At 28.3% G+C, this 21,069-nt stretch overlaps 1 protein-coding gene across 1 annotated transcript; it reads left to right on the top strand.

Moving 5' to 3' along the window:
• The first annotated feature begins 18,513 nt into the window (after positions 1-18,513).
• Positions 18,514-19,881, top strand: LOC135924938 (uncharacterized). The gene is made up of 6 exons (XM_065460080.1): positions 18,514-18,616; positions 18,870-18,987; positions 19,033-19,132; positions 19,192-19,290; positions 19,465-19,569; positions 19,849-19,881. The coding sequence occupies exons 1-6, from the start codon at positions 18,514-18,516 to the stop codon at positions 19,879-19,881; spliced, it is 558 nt and encodes a 185-aa protein (XP_065316152.1).
• The last annotated feature ends 1,188 nt before the right edge of the window (positions 19,882-21,069 follow it).

Below are 21,069 nucleotides of genomic sequence, written 5' to 3'. Positions count from 1 at the left end.
CACTCTTCCCATTACTGCTATTTGCAACCCATCGAATTGTCGTATTCTCAAGCCTTCATTTGCTATCATTCTATCGGGCTAAATACTCCTATATCTTGCATAACTCATTACTGAAATAGCTTCTCCCGTGTCAAATAGCATAGGTTCCCTATTCCCATTGAAGTCTATTATTACTCTAGGACAAGGATCATGTATTACCTCGTCTTGTATCATCCTTACATTCTCAATTATATTTCTTTGTCCTCGTGAATATATTTTGTTTGTTTCCAATAACCCACTCTCTTGGCCCCGTGTATCATTTTTTTTTACCATCATATAGTCACAAATTAGCACAATCCCTTGCCACATGTCCCCTTTCTCAACATCGAAAACATTCCACGGTTTGATCTTCAACTCCCTCCGGAAATACTCTTCTTCCCCCAACTCTGGCATCCTCAATGGTTCGCACAGTTGAAGTATTTGGTCCATTTACTCTCTGGGGAAAACCTCCTCGAGTATTATAATTTCCCGTTATAATATTTTCCGATTCCTATTATGTCTTATATTTTTATTATATTTTTATTATATTTTTTTCAAATTCTTTTTCTTTTTACATCATAATAAATTTTCTTCTGAAAAATCGATAATCAAAAAATAATATATATAATTCCGAGAAAAAATAAATTCCATGAAAAATATTGATAAATTTCAAAAATCGATAATCAAAAATAATATTGATAATTCCGAGAAAAAAAAAAATATAAATAAAAAAAAATGATGAACATAACATCTCTCCTCTTAGAGAATGTCTGTTCTCTTCCGCATTTGATCTTGGTGTCTTCTCCATCGGCCCTTGGAGGTATCCACAACGTATATGCACCTCCCAGCACGAGCCACTATTGTTCCTTTTATCCATTTTACCTTGTCGTTGTACATTTTGGCCCACACCGGTTATCCTATCCTAAATTGACTTCTCTGTTCCGTTTGTGTATCGTTTGATCGGCTTTCTTGGGTGGTCTCTTTAATCATTTCAAGATGATTCCGAGCATTCCGTCCGAACATCATCTGTGCTGGGGTTTCTCCTGTAGTCGTATGCTGGGTGTTTCTGTAAGCTAATAAGAATTCGTTTAGTATTTTTTTTTATTTTCGTATCCTGCTTCCATTTCCTTCCCCTTCCGAAGTCGAAGTTGAAGATCTTGGATGTGAATTTAGTCTTGTTGGAATTCGTAAATTGTTCCCTCTTCGGTAGCTCTATTTGTTGAATTATTCTGATCGTGAGTCTCTTAATCTTTTTGTTGCCAATTTCTCCTAATTTTATCGGAGGTGCTGATACATCGTCGTCCCAGATGTTATATTGAAATATTTTTAATTTACATATATCGAATTTGTATTTTTTGATATTTTCCCTTATTTTTGTCCTTTAAAATATTTTTCACTTTTATATTGTCATTATTTAATTTGATTTTTTCACTATTTTTATCTTTTAAAATATTTTTTATATCTTGATAATGTCTAGTTGGAGACTTGGGTAATACATCAATTTTATTACACTCATGTAAAATTTTAGTGGTTTTAACGCATAATTTATCCTTTAATAAATACTTAGAACATATCTTTCGTTTTGACGGACTTGCTCTTTTTCCTCGATACTTGATACAAGTGCTAAACTGTAAGAATTTACAGAATCGTTAATGGAAGTCATATGACAAGGCATAAAATCTGGTAATTTTTTTGAGTGGGGTGCTTTTTCCCGGAATTTTTTATCGAATATTGTTACGTACTTCTCCGTTAGGGCTTTTAATTCTTGTTCCACATAATATATTTTGTTATTATTATCGTATGTGTTTTCTGTTCCTGCTAATATTGATTCTTTCCATACCAATTCTCTGAATTCCTTTATCCAGTTTATACCTACCAATGAGGGTCCATCAGCTTTCACTATTATTAAGGGTAGATATTTTATGGTTTCTTTTATTTGAACTTTTACGTCCACGCTGCCTATGATGGCGATTTCGTTACCTTCGTACGTCTTTAATTTTGTGTCCGAATCATGAATTGTTTTATTGGAGTTGATTTTATTCCATGTCTTTAATGAAATGATTGATACTGATGCTCCTGTATCTAAGATCATGTTTGTTTTCTTACCTTCTATATTTAAATTGATTTTGAATTTTTCTTTACAAGATTTGATATCCATCGAGTATATATACGATATATCTTCCTCTTTGTCTCTTTGATCGCAATATTTAATCATACCTTCGTACGTCTTTAATTTTGTGTCCGAATCATGAATTGTTTTATTGGAGTTGATTTTATTCCATGTCTTTAATGAAATGATTGATACTGATGCTCCTGTATCTAGGATCATGTTTGTTTTCTTACCTTCTATATTTAAATTGATTTTGAATTTTTCTTTACAAGATTTGATATCCATCGAGTATATACACGATATATCTTCCTCTTTGTCTCTTTGATCGCAATATTTAATCAGATGTTTATCGCTACCGCATTTGAAGCAAGTTTTTTTTGTCTGACTGTAATATTGATTGTCGTTGTATTTAAAGTTATTATTGTTGGTGTTGTAATTTCCCCTTGTCTTATCGTAAGAATATTGATACTTATTTTTATGATAATAATTATTGTTGTCGTACCAATTTTTATGTCGGTAGTTATCATTGTTATTATATTTGTTGTCATTATTATTATATTTGTTATCATTATTATAATATTTGTTATCATTATCATATTTGTACCGCGGATTAACTTTATTATATCTTCCATAATTCGAGTTGTCATATTTATTATATCTAGTAAATCTGTTATCGAATCTCGTTTGGTGGGGATAATTGTCACTGTAGCGTTCCTGAACTCTGTTATTATTATTATTACTATTATACCTTTTATTGTCTTGTATATAGTTTATTTCCTTATTTTCTATTTTGTCTTCCTCTTGTTCCTTTCCGGCTTGACAATAAAATATACCTTTTGTTTTTTCCTTTTCGTCTATCAAGTCCATGGTTCGAAGGAGTTTTTCAATTTCCTCTATACCCATATCTTCTTCGAGTAATAACTTTGTCGTGATATCTTTGCTTTCTAAACCATTAATTATTTGCATTTTTAAGTTCTCTTCATATTTTTCTTTGAAGTTGCATTTAAGTGCCAAAGATTTTAGTGAATTTAGAAATTCTAAATTGGTTTCCCCTTCCCTTTGGGTACGTTTATAAAATTGAAAACTTTCGAATGGTGCAATTTTTTTATCGTTGTCTATTAGCGAATCTAGCATATCGTCGTATTTTATTTTATTAATTGACTTCGAAGCGAATTTTAAAATAACCTTATTTAAGTCATAGGTTGATAGTGCCGATATCAATGCTGCTCTCTTTTTCTCGTTGTCCGATATATCATTTAGTATAAAGTAGGCTTCTAGTTTTATTCGAAAAGTCGTAAATAAGTCGTTGTTTTCTTTAACAGGAATTGCTGCTGGCATTTTAGTCAATTTTATATCAAATTTAAATTTTCTCTTTTTTTTTTATATATATTTCCGCGCGGGTTCTTCCGTATACATAGTCGCTATTATAATATTTTCCGATTCCTATTATGTCTTATATTTTTATTATATTTTTTTCAAATTCTTTTTCTTTTTACATCATAATAAATTTTCTTCTGAAAAATCGATAATCAAAAAATAATATATATAATTCCGAGAAAAAATAAATTCCATGAAAAGTATTGATAAATTTCAAAAATCGATAATCAAAAATAATATTGATAATTCCGAGAAAAAAAAATAAAAAAATTAAAAAAAATGATGAACATAACACCCGTATTACATTCTTCCTTATTGTGATCAAATCTTCCGCAACCCGCACATAGTAATTTCTCTTGTTTTCCTGGACAATAAGGGGCTATATGACCAAATCTACCACATTCGAAACACTTTGCCTCCCTACAATCTCTGACCATATGTCCTTGTCTTCCACAATTATAACAATTCATTCTTCCCCTCACTCTCGAATCAAAACTGGGTCTTATTTCCCCTTTCTGTCCCTGAGAATTCTCCCTTGGTCCCCTATAAGGTCCCAATCTGTTATCATTATATGCATCTATCCCTGCAGGCCTTATTAATTTATCTACCTTATTATCAGTCCATCCATTAATTAATTCTTGAACCGGCAACCATGTTACCTTTCCCATAACATCCTCATCTCCATTATGCCCCTCTATTGTTAATTTCTGGCCCTTTATTCTCACGCTACGAGTCTTTTTAACTCTTCTTCCCCAAATCAAACTACACATCCAAATCACTAATATGACTAATGCTCCCACAATATTATACTGTAATTCCCAACACTTTATAAATTAAAGTTTTCATTTTTTCTCTACAAAAAATTAACTAATACTTTTAATATAAAGAGTTTAACTATTTGCAACGTTAATAAATAAAATACTATTAGAATTGTAAACAAACTAAAGATGCAACTATACATATATCTTGTATGCCGTACAAGAAGTTTATTAATCCGGTTTTCCTTTTTTTTAAAACCTTTTTTTACTTTTTTTTTCACTGGTTTTCTATCTTTTATCTATTACTTTCTACTACAAACGTTTTCTTTATTTTTAAAAAATCTGGTTTTCCAATTCTTTTAAAACCTTCTTATGTTTTCTAATTTTAACAATACTGGTTTTCTGATTCTTTTAAAACCTTCTTATATGTTTTCCAATTTTAAAAATACTGGTTTTCTGATTCTTTTAAAACCTTCTACTATGTTTTCTAATTTTAAAAATACTGGTTTTCTGATTCTTTTAAAACCTTCTACTATGTTTTCTAATTTTAAAAATAATGGTTTTCTGATTCTTTTAAACCCTTCTACTATGTTTTTCAATTTTAAAAATACTGGTTTTCTGTTTCTTTTAAAACCTCCTACCAGTGGCGTAGCTATGGGGGTGGTTTTCGGGTTTGGACCCCTCCCAGAGCAAAATATTTTTTTAGATTATACGTTCAAAAGACTTAAAAGTGATTTTATATGAATTATATTTTTCTGGTTTTGATGTTTGTGGAAGGATATTATATTACTATTGAAATTATTCTGGATAGTATTATAATAAATTCATTGAGAATAATCTACTAAATTATAATAACATATTATTGATGCATTTAAAAAATATATTTATTATATATTATCGAAGATATGGTTATGATTTGTAAGATAAACCTGGTCGAAGGCCGGGCAAAATGGCCGAAGACCCGTTAATGGGGGTCTGGGGGCGAAGCCCCCCAGATTTTATATGTATGGATTCCCTCTAAGGAAAATTCCTAGCTACGCCACTGCCTCCTACTATGTTTTCCAATTTTAAAAATACTGGTTTTCTGATTCTTTTAAAACCTTCTACTACGTTTTCCAATTTTAAAAATACTGATTTTCTGATTCTTTTAAAACCTTCTACTATGTCCAATTTTAAAAATACTCTTTTCCCGTAATACGTCGGGGTCACCAATATCAAAACAATATATCAAAATAACTTTTTTTTACTTCAATATTTCTTTTCTCTTGAAACACGAAAATCGATAATTTTATTTCTTTATTTTTCTTTCCTTAAAATATGAAATCGTACATAAAAATAATAATAATCGTTTCTTTTTTTTTTCGCGCTCATATATTTATATTTTTACAAAAACATCCCGTTTATTTATTATTTTATTTATCAAAAGTCAATCAACCTTTTTTTAAATTTATATATTCAACTCCTTATTATTCGTATACTTTGCCATTATCTTCCTTTAGTGCTAGGCTTAATAGCTTGCTCCCTTAACAGATCTCACTACAAATAAAAGATAATATATAAAAAATTTTACTTAAGCATTCGCAGTTTACTTTAGCATTCGCAGTTTAGTCAAACCCTATTTTTAGAATAATAATTTTTCTTATAAAATAATTGTCTTTTATCTTTTCAAGAAAAAAAAAATAAGAGTAAAAAAATCTACAAGTGTTTTATCTTTTAATAAGAGTAAAGAAGTCTACAAAAAGTGGTGCATGAGCCTTGAACATAAACTGGGACACAAGGCAACAGTAAGAATATATTAAAAATAAATAAGATTCTTAGAAATAAAAGGTAAGAAATTTTTTTTGAATATATTAAATGATGTGTATTTTTATAATTTGATTGTATTAATTATATTAAGTTTAATATATTTTCTAACGTTTAGCAGTGTTAAAATATTTATAATAAAAGTTTTAAAAATTTTTTTATAAATTTGTGAATAAAGAAAAAATGTTTAATTCTAAAAGAAGTATAAACATATATAAGTATGCGGAAATGGTTCCACAGAGAAATAATTGTATTATAGCTGTAGTAGTGATATGTTTATGGATAATTGGTATCATGTTACATCGGAAAAAATAAAAAGAGTTATAGAAAGAGATAGAATAAAAATCACGGAAGAAGTTGAAATGAAAAATATTGAACTTGAAAAAGGAAAAATGAAAGGGATTTAAAAAACGTTAATGAAAATGAAAGAATGACGGAAGAGATATTAAATTTAAAAGATGAAATATGGAAAATGTTAAATAAAAATATGATAGAAGGAATGAGGAAAAGTATTAATATTATTAGATCGGGAGAAGAACGAAAAGATATTAATAGTAAAAAAGAAATAGAGATTAAAGATGAACATGGAATGAGATATGATAAACGAAATAATTATAGTCATGGAGAAAATTGTGAGAAAAGGTATAATGAAAGGGTTTTCAAAAGAGATGATCGAAGAAATGATAAGGAATACGATCATTTTAAAGAGTATAATACGTCAATGAACTTGCAGAGAAATGAAAGGGAAAATTGGGAAAAAGTTTTTCCCAAATAGATTTAATCGTCCAAAGATTAATATGCAAAATGTAAAATGTTATTCATGTAGAGAATTGGGCATATAAGTAGAAATTGTGTTGAGAACGGTGCAATGTTTAACAAGCAACCGATTAAATGTAATAGATGTGGAGGAGTTGGACATAGTAATGAAAAATGTTATGTTCCGACGTATCGTATTATGGGAAATAATCAAAGAACATTTCAATGTGAAAGATGTGGAAAAATGGGGCATGCTAAAGATAATTGTTATGTAAGAGAACCGATAAATAGGGAAGCATTTCCGGCAGTGAAATATAAAGCACCGGCGTCTAATGTAAGAGTGCTACAAAATAATGATATGTTGAGAAGGTAAAGTTGAAGTTATGTGTTTTGAATGCAGAAAGGAAGGACATAGTGCTATAGAATGTCGAGAGAGGTGACTAAATGATAGCGAAAGTAATAAAATGGAGGTTATTACATTAAAGAATGAAAGGAAATTTCGTGTGAGTGGAAATGTAGAAGTTAAGAGAGATTTAGTAAATAAAGAAATGTAGATTTGGTAAATGGTAAAATTATAAAAGATTATAGAATCCCTATTTTAAAATTAGAGGACAAAAGTGAGAAGGATAAATGTCCTCGTGTGGAAATAGTTGTGAGAAGTAGAAAAATATCCATGCTATTGGATACAGGTGCGGCCATATCGATTGTAGGTTATGAAAATCTTTGTTAATATTGGGCAGAGGAGAATATAATTAAAAAAGAGATGAGGGTTAAACAGTTTGAAGTATCGGAAATAAAGAATTTAGGAAAAATTGAAGTCCCGTTTGTGATAAATGGTATAGTTAATTATTTAAATTTGTGGATTGTTGATAAAAAAGTGGACACGATTATGGGGTGGGAATGGATTGTTAAGATTGGTCCATTAAATAGTTTTTGGGGTATCTTTTCAAATGAAATTAAACGAGATGAAATGGTTGAAATTCAGAACGATGAAATAGAAAATCAAGAATTGTATCAAATTAAAGATTCATTGGAAATAGTATGATGGGTAATCAGAAAAGTGAGTTTGTAAAAGAAAATATGTCTCAAACGCGGATAGTTCCAGTTAAAAAAAGAAAGGTAATACTGAGTTGTCGCATAGTGTTAATATTATGGAAAATGACAAGCTTAGAGAGGTAAAGAAAGAAATACCTTGTAAAAAATGTATTAATGAGAGAAATAATGATGAAATAAAAATAGTCACGAAAACAGAAGGAATAGAGGAGAAAATTTTAGTCAAGAAGTGTAAGGAACTGGATAATGAAAAGAAAGATATGCCAGTGTTACAGAATTTCCCGGCGAAATTTGTAAGAAAAAAAAGGAAAAAGAGATTAATGTGGGGGAAGTAAAGGAACAACTGTCGAGTTTGGAAAATTGGAGGCTTGCAGTGGCAGTTTTAATGAATAGTTATAATGAAATTTTTGAGGAGAAATTAGGGTGTTTAGTGGATTAAGAAGTTGATCTCCGTTTAAATAGTTTTGTACCACAGTATTGTCCGGTGCGAAGAGTTCCATTTGAATGGAGGGCGGAAATGGAAAAAGAGTTGGACAACTGGGTGAAAGATGGAATTATTTGTCTTATTGGGTACAGTGAATGGGCAACTCCGTTGGTTCCTGTGAGAAGGGCTAATTGAAAATTGATGTTATGTGCCAATTTTAGGGTGACATTGAATCCTTGGGTTGTAGAGGTGAAATATCCGTTACCTCGAATAGAAGAAATTTTGGCCAGTTTGAAAGGGGGAAAATATTTTTCTAAGATTGATTTTTCGTGTGCATATTTGCAATTACCGATGGCAAAAACGACTAGGAAGTTGTTGACGATTAAGACATTCAAGGGATTGTTTATGTTTTGTCGATTACCATTTGGGTTAAGTGCATCAGCCCCTATTTTTCAGACAATGGCTGCTGTTTTCCAAGGTTTAGAGGGGTTTTTTATTATATGGATGATGTTTTGGTTGTAGGAATAACGAGAAGTATTTATTAGAATTCGAAATAAAGGATAAAGGCCAGTCGTGAAAAGAGTGTGTTGGGAGTAACTGAAGTGACATATTTGGGTCATAGAATTAATGGAATGGAGGTTAAACCGTTAGATAAGAATTTGTTGAGTATTGCGAATTTGAATAGGCGACCAATAGAGGTCCAGTCGTTTATGGGAATGGTAAATTATTACCATCGGTTTATATCGAGTTTTGTGGAAGTTATGAATTATTAAGGAAAGGGATACATTTTGAATGGAAAGAGGAACAAGAGATTGCGTTCAGGACGTTAAAGGAGAGAATTGGGAAATAACCCATTCTAGTATGTTTTAATAGTGATCTGGAAGTAGTTTTGGCTGTAAATGCATGTAATAAACATTTGATAGATGGAACAGAAAGACCTGTTTTTTTTTCTCAAGAGTGTTTTGAGAGGTAGAAAAGCGGTATTCAGTGATAGAACAGGAGGTTTTGGCTGTGATTTTTGGATTAACGAAATGTCGCGAATACCTTATAGGTAGGAAGTTTGTTGTTTTTACAGATCATAAGCCCTTGATATATTTATTTAAAAAAGACAACAAAGAGTTGATGTTATCGCCTCGACTTCAGCGATGGTTATTGTTAGTTAAAAGTTTTGATTTAGATTTAAAATATCGAAGGGGAAGAGAGAACCATTTACCTGAATTTTGTCGAGGTTAGGTGCGGGTGAAGTTTGGATAAATTGATGGTTTTGAAAATTGATAATCGGGAAGAATGTCTTGTACGTACGGTAATGCGAAGTATAAAAGGTAGCCCAACGACATGGGAAGATATACAAAGGTTTACAAGGAAAGATAGAGAATTAGCGGTAGTTAAATTATGTCTAATGGGAAAGAGATCATGGAAAGATGATGATAAAGTTTTTTAAAATATTGAAACAGAATTAACTATAGTGGACGATTGTATTATGAGGGGACCCCGAGCTGTTATACCCCGAAAATTGAGGGAGAAAATTTTGAATGTTATACATGCGGGTCATCAAGGAGTTACTCGTATGAAACAATGGGGAAGAGAATAAGTATGGTGGCCGAAAATGAACGAGGATTTTGATAAATTGGGAATATAATGTGAGATTTGTAATGCATGGTCTGACATGCCCCGTAGGGATAATAATAGTACATGGACAAAAGTTGTAGAACCAGGAGAGAGGGTTCATATTGATTTTTTCGAATATGAAGGAAAGAAGTATATATTAAGTGTAGATGCGTTCTCAAATGGATAGAATTTGAAGAAATTCATGGGGTTAACCGCAAATATTGTGATTAAACATTTTAAAAAAGTATGGTCGAAGTTTGGTATTCCGAAAACTGTAGTATCGGATGGTGGACCAGCTTTTATCGGGGAAGAATTCAAGAGATTCAGTGAAAAAAAGGGTGTAGATCATGTGTTAACGCCACCGTATCATCCCAGTTCCAATAGACAGGCGGAACGGATGGTAGCGATGGTTAAAGGATGGTGAAGAAAACCAAAAGTGGAAAAGGAGAAATGTGGGTGAAGCATTTGTATTATAATAATGCGATGGGTAATAATGGTTTGTCTCCGGCCTAAAAAATGATAGGTCGGAAGGTAAGGATGTTTTTGGATATGTTAGTACCCAGTAAAACTGCGGTAATTGTAGAGGATATTGATGGAAGGGAATTAGAATACACTGTGGGATAGTTAGTAGGGATTAGATTATATGGAAGTACAAAAAAATGGGAGAAAGGTGTAGTAATAGAAAATTTGGGAAACAAATTAAATAGGGTAAAGTTTGATGATAATAGTGAAGGTGTCAGGTAGTAATAGAAAATTTGGGAAACAAATTAAATAGGGTAAAGTTTGATGATAATAGTGAAGGTGTCAGGCACAGGGATCAATTGCGGAAGAGAGTGCATAGAAATGGTTGAAAGAGAAAATTGTAAAAAAGGAAAATATTTAAGGAAAGTTCCTGGTTAATATAGACGTAGATTTCAATGGTTTCCATGGTATAAATAATCGTGTAATCAAGAAGCCATCATTGTTCATGTAAAACAGTCTTGAAATCAAGAAGTAACCACTGCCCAGGAACACCGTCCAACGTAAAAGAGGAACGACACAATGTTAGGATGACAACAAATTTATGACGGATACTACGAAAATCGCTTAAAAGAAAGAAGGATGACAACGTTAGAATCGACCCTTTAAAACAATACTGAGATGAGTATCATTGAAGATCTGATGGTGTGTATGAAGCGATAAAGAAAATAAAGACATAAAAATAATGTTTAAAAAAAATATGTGAATCTTTTATGCTGATTAATTTTTTTTGCATAGTGATATAAAAAAATATATATAATATAGTGATATAAAAATATATATATTTTTGCCCAGGATTTTTATTAAAGGGGCGTTGTAGTATTATATTTATTATTATGTTAGTAGATTATTATTACAATAATGTCAAGGATATATTGTATTTTTATATGAAAAAGAGATAATGTCAAGGATGTAATTTATTTTTATATGAAAAAGAGGATAACTTTTGTTGTCATCCTAACATTGTGTCGTTCCTCTTTTACGTTGGACGGTGTTCGTGGGCAGTGGTTACTTCTTGATTTCAAAACTCTTTACATGAACAATGATGGCTTCTTGATTACACGATTATTTACACTATGGAAACCATTGAAATCTACATCTTTATTAACCAGGAACTTTCCTTAAATGCATTTGCAGTTTACTCAAACCCGAAATTATATGAATGAATTTATATAACTTTGGTGGGAATATTTTACTTAATAAAATACAATTGCCTGAATTTTTTTGCCTTAAAATTAAGAACCCAAACCGTAATATATTTTGATTATGTTATAAAGGAAAAAATTATAAAGGTCACACTTCAGGGGCAAAATATTATAAAGGACGGGTTTAAAGATTTTACATTCATTTTTGGTATTGAATGTTTCCCCCAAATTTAAAAGAAATTAGAGTTATAAAATAAGTAAAAGCATATGATTGAATTTCTTTAAAATTAAATAAAATTCTTGGTAACAATAAATAGAGAGAAATTTCAAAAAATTCAACGAGTATAGAAAATTATATTTATTCATTTTTTAAGAATTTGATACTAAAACGGTAATAAATTATAAAAGTTAAATTTGTTGTCATATGTTTTATAAAAAAAATGACTTCAAAAAAATTGCATATTTCTGAGTGCCCCAATATTTTAAGATTTTTAATATTTTTTTCAAGTCCAAAAATGACTTATGGTTGATTTGCAAGGCTCTTATTCCGCGTAGATAATTTTGATTTCTAAAGTCAATTTATCTAGCATTACATCTGATAATTTCTATAAGCTATAAAGAATGAAATTAGTAAAAGAGGATGAAAATTTACAAATTAGACAATAAAATATTATTTGATTTAGAAAGGCAGGCGATTTGTTTTGCAGCGAAAAATTATTCCGATTCAGAAATCGATACCACATCTCATTTATATATATATTTATTAGAGGAATAAAATAAAAACTTTAGTTGTTAATTATCAATTTCGATTTATAAACTAAACAGGCAAAATGTCTTTTATGCGTTAAAAATAAGATTATCTATGGGAATAAAATCTCTTCAAATTTAAAATTCCTTTTAACTCTAAATTAAGATTTGGAATCACTTTATCACGCGTCACTTTATCATGCAACTATTTATCATGGCGACATTTTATCACGGCAACACTTAATCATGAGGACACGACGGCATTTTTTCACGCTTCATTTTATCTTGCGACACTTTATCATGACAATATTTTATCATGCGACAGTTTATAACGCGACACTTAAAAATTATAAATAAGAAAATTTAAGTGTGGTATTTTGTTATGTTTATTATTAACAATAAAAAAAATTCTTATCTCAAAATTCTTGAAAAAATGTATTTATCTATTGATATTTTTTAAATCAATCGTTTTTTCACAAAGATTTATAATTTTTAAAAATTAAGGTTTTGTATTTATCCATAAATATAATAATATTTTTTTCTTTAATAGCTCAATTTTCTATATTTATATTAAAAAATATATTTTTATTAATTTTAATGTTAGAATTTGGATTTACATCAAAAAATAAACCTACCCTTATCAAAATTATGAATATACGAAATTTAGAACAAATAAAAATAATTCAATATGCTGGAGGTGCGCCAAAAATAAATCTCAAAAATGCAATTCTTTTATAACAACAAAATTTTATAATATTTTTAGAAGTCCCCTTGATCATACTCATGAAGATGACATTTCCAATGATAGAAAACATATATCAGAGATGAAATCAAAATTAAGTGGGTATTCTAGTCCTTCATTGATCCGCGCAACTACATTAATGATAATAATACATTGATGGTTATGCCAAATAAGTCAGCCCTTTATAAATCATTACAACGGCATAAATAACCAAACACCGCACTCTCAAAGAAAGATGAAGATACAAAAAAACGATTTCAGATATGTGTTTCAAATTATGCACTATAGGATTCTTTAACATTTTTAAAAAGCTATTGCCCATTTCATGGAATTAAATATTTTATAAATAATTTATATTTTTTACTCGTGACGTGTTGAGTTACTTACTAATAAAAAGTATGAATTGAAATCATTCTTATTCCTTATGTCTCCCGTTTCCTATAAGATAATAATTAAGTTAAAAAAAATTATACTTATGATTTATGAAAATTAAATGAAATTTTTTAAATATTAAATTTAAACGGAAAGGCCAAAAAATCAGATATTATTAAAATTTAAATTTAAAATATATTAAATTAAGTTTTAAGTATATCATAATAAAGTGTCGTCGTGATAAAGTGTGGTCGTGATAAAGTGTGGCCATGATAAAGTGTGATCGTGATTAAGTGTCGTGACAAAATGTTATCGTGACATAGTATCGGCATGATAAAGTGTCGCATGATAAAGTGTCGCATGATAAAGTGTCGCATGATAAAGTGTCGCATGATAAAGTGTCGCATGATAAAGTGTCGCATGATAAAGTGTCGCATGATAAAGTGTCGCATGATAAAGTGTCGCTAAAGTGTCGCATGACAAAGTGTCGCTAAAGTGTCGCATGATAAAGTGTCGCGTGATAAAATGTCGCTCTAAATTGATTATTACATATAACTGTTTTTTATATAATATAACAAATGTCATTCTGAGTAGGGGAGACCAGTGCTAGTCGGCGCAATTTTTGTCAAAATTATCATAGCTCCGAAATTAATGATCGTATAAGATCGTATACAATCTATACCTTAAATATCTACTTATAAATATATATTGTTATATTTTTTAAATATTTAATAATTTTCTCTCTACAAAAGTTTTAGTAAAAGTCATTTTTTGAACCCAGTATCCCCGAACCCGTGGTTAGTCGGATGTGGTTAATTAGGCTTAAAAAAAATTTCAGATTTTAATATATAGATGCTTTATTTATATAATATTCTATTTACAATTATAATAAATAAAATAACTGGCAGAGAACCCTGCGCCCAATCTTTACATACTCTACATTGAAATCAATCTTCTAAATTATGAAAATTTTTATAATTCTGTTAACATATAATACACACATCTATTAATTTTTTATTATGTTTTTATTTATTTTTTATTAATAATAAATTTACTCAAAATATATCCAATTCTACATTTAAATATATAACATGATTTGATTTTATTATCAGGCCAAAATTATAATCTGATAATTAAAATGTTTATATCCAATAAAATGTATTAATTTGAATCATATTATATTGTCAATTAAAATAGATATATATATATGTTTGCTGGATATAATTCATTTTAAATGATTGATCTTATTATCAGGTTAAAATTTATATATGCAACATATATTATATCTGTGACAATATATATAATACACCATATATAAATATATCACAATATATATATATGAAGATTTTAGTTGCAAAATATTTAGGTCTGTTAATTATATTAAAATTGAAATGTATTATTTTATATTTTAACCTGTAATAAATGGTATTTTTCTTAATGAGATATCATTTTTATACAGTTTTATAACTTCTTCATAATCTTTTTAGTAAAAATTTTCCTATTTTGAATTTTGCATACATATTTGGGTACCATAATAATCAGGGTTGTTAAAGGATCGAGTCAAATTATCGCCGATCCTGGATTCGATCCTAAATTTGTCTATTTCCCCGGATTTATGATTCTGACCTAAATTAAGGATCGTGATCGAGATCATTTTTTTAAATATTCGATCCCGATCCTTTTAGAAATTAATTTTTATAAATAGCAATAAATAAAATAAAAATTTTGAAAATTAAATCAAAATATTATTTAAAAATAAAATATCTATCTACATCTTTTCTTAAACGGCTCGTTTTGAACCTATTTTTAAAAACGGCTAACTCAATATTTCACCCAGAAAAATTTTAGGCAAGCTTTGAAGATTTTTCTCATAGAAGGAATAAAGGTCTAGACATATATTATCGAAATCTCGAGGCTTAGGTAAAAATTTTTTGTCTGAAAAATTGAGTTAGCCGTTCCAAGAAATGGGCTCAAAAGGAGCCGTTTAACAACACTAATCATATTTTATCAACTTCCATTTCACCATATTTAATATTTCAATAATTTCCTAAATTTTATCAAGAACGAAATTTAGAGCCTACAAGTTTTATTTATTTAATTATATTATATATAATATAAATAAATTCTAGGTTTAAATAATGTCTTTTATTATAGATTTAGGAGATAATACATCTACTATTGATGTATAATAATTTAATTATCATTTCTTATATAAATTTCCTTCACTGTATAATGACAGTAACATATTGGCAGCAATAATTCACCCAAAATTTAAGCTAAATTGGCCTTATATTAATATGCCTTAAAATCTGTTGATAAAATAGAGGTTAATTGCCCATTTGGAAAATATACATGGTCAACCACACGATGCTTCAAATGAATCTATGGATGAAATAAATACCCTTTTTGAAAAAATCTTCACAAAATGCTCGTTCCATTAATAATTTTTTTTATTCAAATGATGATTCAATAAATATTTTTAATACTTATGTTAATTAAAAAAAATATTTACTGAATATAACACACCTTTACCATCAAACACTGTGGAGCGTTTGTTTAGTAAAGCTAAACATATGAAAGAAGTGGATGTTTAAATGATAATAACTATTGTTATACTTATATTATATTATTCATTTACAATAATTTATTATTTATTATTTTTATATTAATTAATTTTGCAGAGCTCAGTAATTTTCTTCAGAAATTTAAATAAGAAAAGGATCGTGATCTTGATCTTTTTTTAAAAAATAAGGTCGATCCTGGATTTCGGTCCTCCTTTTTTGAAAAGATTGTGATCGGGATTCGATCTTTTTAAAAGGATCGATTAACAAGCCTGATAATAATATAATAAAAATTGATTGATTGCGCCGATTAGCCACGATTCTACTAACCTCAATGGTGGTAATATTACTAATTTGAACTTAACATATATTTAAGCATTATATATCAATCTGAAACTTTTCCAAATATTAAAATAGATATTTAACTTTCATATAAATATAATGTCCATTTTGTCATGTTTTGAAAATATTGTAATTTCACGTCAAAAACAAGTCACAACAGATAAAAATTTAAATAATTAAATATTATAAATTATTTTCATCTCCAAATATGGATATTGTTGTTAATATATAATTTAAATACTTTTTACTTTGTAACTTATGACCTTTTGTAAAAAACATTTCTTTTTTGATAACCTGTAATTTGAATAGTTTTACTTTTACCTTTTGTAAAAATCTTTTCTTTTTTTAAGAACCTTTTAAATTATATTAATGTTAACATGTAAATATTAATGTGTATATATAGCTGTAAAAATTGTAAGTTTATCAGTTGTAATTTTTATAAAAATGAAATAATAAAATAAATTATACTTTTTCTACTATTTTAATACCTGCCTTCCTTGTGTTTATTAGATATTATAGAATTTTATTTTAGAACTAAATTTCAATTTTTAAACGCTACTTGTTTTAAAATAAAATCCTTTGAATCGACAAACCCCTTGCGCCGACTAGCCCTGGTCTCCCTAGAGATAGACAAAGCCCGACCTGTTCATAACTTTTGTACAAATTGCCCGGCCCAGCCCGAAATTTTTTGTACGAATGCCCGGGCAATTAAATTATTTTCTCGGCCCGGCACTTTAAAATCTTTAAAAAAGTCTAGCCCAACCAGTTAAATATTTTTATGATTTTTTCGGCCCTTCAATATATATTGTCTAATTTTTCCGCAACAAACATACTCTTATAACTCTCCTCTATATCTATTTTTCAATATCCGTTTTATAAATCCATTGTGCTTGATATCTATATTGTGTATTTGTAATTGGATCATATCAGAAATAACTAATTTTTTGTAAATTTACTTATCATTTATAGATTTGGAATTTTATTTTTAGTTAACAGCTCTTAAAATACAAATCATATTACAATTGTTTTACAAATAGTATTAAAAAAAATTGAAATATTAGCTTGAAATTCAAAACAATTTTATAAAATTTTAATGCAAGTGGTAACCTATTAAAATTTTAAGAAAAATCAGAGATTTACAAGGTCTTGACTTATTTTTTTATTTAAACATGTCCTGCCCGGCTTAAATTTTTTATGTCAAATACCCCGAGGATGAGAGATATGATGAGGGGGTTACTCACTGAATCACGGCGAAATTTTTGATATTATTTTTTATTTATTTATTTTTTTTTAATATTATTTTTTTTATTTTTTTTTAAAAAATTTTTTTTTTACATAAAATAATAAATAAATGATCATCTGCATTTTGGTGGAAATTTTTATCATAATTCATTATTTTACAATAAAAGGGAGTATTTAAAAAAACTTGTGAAAATTTTCATAATTCATTAATTTCACAATAAATACAAGACGTGTTTTATGAAGCTATTAAGTTAGGACTATTAAATCAAATACTAAATTATTTATTAATCAATTTTTTAAAATAAATTTTATTTTGTGAAAAAGGTTGATATTTCAGAGAAGAAATAGTTATTTTTAGATTTGTTAATTAAATAAGCACTTGTTTAATTTGGGGCATTGTTGGGTTTTAAATCTTTGAAATTGAATGACCCATAAAATTAAATATGATTTAATTGATACTCATATATATATAATATTGTTTTCAGTTATTATAATTTTATTAAAATTGTAAAATTACAAACAATAAAATAGTTAGGCTTAGGACTATTAAATCAAATTGTTATAATTAAAATATGACTTCATTCTACCAGACCAAACAATAAAAAAAAAATTTTTTAATTAAAAAAATAAAATAAAAATAATGTTAAAAATTTCCCCGTGATTTAGTGAGTTTCCATAAAATCATAAGATAACAAAAAAAATATTGAAAATGTGGGAACCGATTTTTTTGAAAATGATAAGCAATACTAGCACATCCATGCTATATAAATTTTTTAAATATAAGTAAACTCACCTCAAGTGTATAATTTTTCATATTTCATTATTTTTAAAAAATGATAATTTATTAATTTAATCAATTTTTTTAGAATAAAGTTAAATTTGGGTTGATTATCGTCTGCTTATAATTGTTATTTATTTCAAGAAAATTTTTATAAAATGTCTGCTAAAAGAAACTTGAAAAATAATTTTACTAAAGTGAATGATGATGCTCTAGGTCTAGATGACTCTCTATCAATTAGTTTTGAAGATATTTCTCCAGGTTTTTATTTTTTAAATCTTTCATTTTTATATGGTTTGGCAGAAAAAGAGAAAGTTGTAAAAGAGAATCATAATAAAATTAGGAAGAGAAAAATATTATCTCATAAAAATGATGAAGAGAAGTTATATATATTAATATGATATTAATAAATTATTGCTTAAAAGAACTGATTTAGCCGAAGTTTTGGATATATTTAAAGGTATAATTTTAGATATTTCTTAAAAAGTCTTCAAATTTAATCTTATTATACTAGAAAATATATCGAAACAAATTGGCACCAAACAGAAAAGAATTGAAAATTGGACTCAAACATTATATAATAATTTTGAACAAAAGGCTCAACAAAATTCGAAAGTTCAGAGCGAGGAAAGGTATAAATTGCAAAATTTTATTTTATGAACAGACCTTTATATCAGAAATAAAATACTTGATGGTTTTAAGGAAAGAATGGACAATACCTTTATGGGATGGGAAAAGGATAATAACAATCTTAAAGAGCATTTAGAGAAGACTGAAGTTCATATATTCTCAAGCTTAATTATTTTTTTATATTACAAATTGAAATTTTTTTATAGAAATATTTATTGCAACAAATTCAGTTAATTCATCAACAAAGATCTTGTCAAATTAAAAATTTAAAAGTTCTAAAAGATACTAGTCAAGCATTTCTTAAAGTAAATATATGGCCTTTTCTAAACATGGCGTTTTTCTCAAAACGGAAATAAATAAGCACAGCTTATATAATTCGAAACATAAACTAATAAGCTTTATTTATTTTTTACCATTTTAATAAATACGCCCTGCCTAGAGGTTTCTTTTGTGAATTTTTAAATTAATTATTTTGTTAGGATTTTCATGAATTAGAAAATACTCATAATAGCCAAAGGGCGAATCTTATGAACGAAATGAAACAAGAAATGGATAAAATTTACGAAAAAATTATGAATAAAACGGTAAGAACTTTTTAAAATCATTTTCAATATATAATTTATTTTATGGGCTTCTATTAAAAAGCATCAAGATGATATGTCTCGAGTGAAAAATAATCTGAAAAAATTATTTTATTAATGATTCCTTTTTTAGAAAATTTTTATTATATAGTATACCTTTTTTTATCTTGTTTACCACTTATAATCTTAATGCATTTGTATAAAAATATTTAATTTTGTGTTATTATTTATTTTCTAAATTTTCAATCACACAAAACAATATATAATCAAATAAATATTTAGCTCCTGTTATCGTGCTATAGTCAGTTACCGTAAATGCCCCTCCCACTACTTGTATTAAAATTTAAAAACCAACTTGGCCTGTAGCTAGGAAGTTTCAGTTGAGAATTGGGACGGGGGGTGCAAATTATATTTAGGGGTCAATATTATTTTTTTGGAAGCGGGGGAAGGGGTTCTGTATCTATAAAGATAGAGAGAAAAAAGAAAGAACAAAATTAGACAAAAAGGATTTTTTTTAGAAAAGATCAAATTAAGTTTGGTCAGGCGCGTACGCAGGAATTTGGTCTGGGGGGGAGGGGGGATAATAAATTTTTTGAGAAATATGTTTTTTAAAAATATCAAGCATAAATTTATTAGGACTAATAACTATTCCTAATACACAATTTTAAATTAATGTGAATTATAAAAAAATTATATGTAAAGAATCACTTAAATGACCCAAAATAGAAATTTGAATTTTTTGAGCCTTTACACAAAAAGTTTCTTAGGAATAATTGTATTTTGTGTGTTATATATTTACAATGTAAAATCCAATCTTCGTTGGGATTGAGCTAATTTTTCAATTATCTCATCCTTGCTGGTCGTCAAATGCCTATGTATATTCAAAAGATCCAAACCTTTCAATCTACTTTCAGATGTTGTACTTCTTGGTGTTTTTCAGAGATCTGCAGGCCCGGCCCCTGGGCCGGACAGTATTTTAATTTTTTTAATTATACCCGGGCTGGGCCCAATTTTTTTTAAAAAACACCCCTGCCAGGCCTGAATTTTTAAAAAAAAAACACCCAAGCAGGGCCTGAATTATTTTTAAAAAAACACCCAGGCCGGGCTGTATTTTTTAAAACAGCCTATATTTGAAATCATTATTATTAGCTATAAAAATCAAAAATAAATATAATTTATTTTTAAAAAACCCGGGCGGGCCTGAAAATTTTATTTAAAAAAAAGCCGGGCCAGGGCCTGTAAATATTTCAAAAAAAGCCGAGCCGGTCCTAAAAATTTTTTTAAAAAAGCCCAGGCCGGGCCGTAAGAAATCTTTAAAAAAATCCGGGCTGTGCCCTGCAAATGGTACTTCTGCAGGTCTCTGTTATTCTTCTTAAAAAAGAGAATGTTATCTCATTAGTTTACTAATGGGAAGAGTTTATAAACCCTTGGGAATTTAATCTAAAATGTGTTTGAAATAATGCAGAGCATCCATAGCATTTTTTGGGACTATATCAACCATAG

The sequence above is a fragment of the Gordionus sp. m RMFG-2023 genome, chromosome 1, assembly GCF_954871325.1.
Source record: "Gordionus sp. m RMFG-2023 chromosome 1, tfGorSpeb1-WG-v2, whole genome shotgun sequence".
Lineage (NCBI taxonomy): Eukaryota > Metazoa > Nematomorpha > Gordioida > Chordodea > Parachordodidae > Gordionus > Gordionus sp. m RMFG-2023.
This window is presented reverse-complemented; position numbering and strand designations above follow the sequence as displayed.

Bases quoted from the DNA above. Each gene is read 5' to 3' on its own strand.
- LOC135924938 (XM_065460080.1), top strand. From the start codon at position 18,514: ATGTCTGCTAAAAGAAACTTGAAAAATAATTTTACTAAAGTGAATGAT. The intron at 18,617-18,869 runs GTTTTTATTTTT...TTATTATACTAG, and splicing joins TTTTGAAGATATTTCTCCAG to AAAATATATCGAAACAAATT. The intron at 19,291-19,464 runs GTAAATATATGG...TTATTTTGTTAG, and splicing joins CTAGTCAAGCATTTCTTAAA to GATTTTCATGAATTAGAAAA.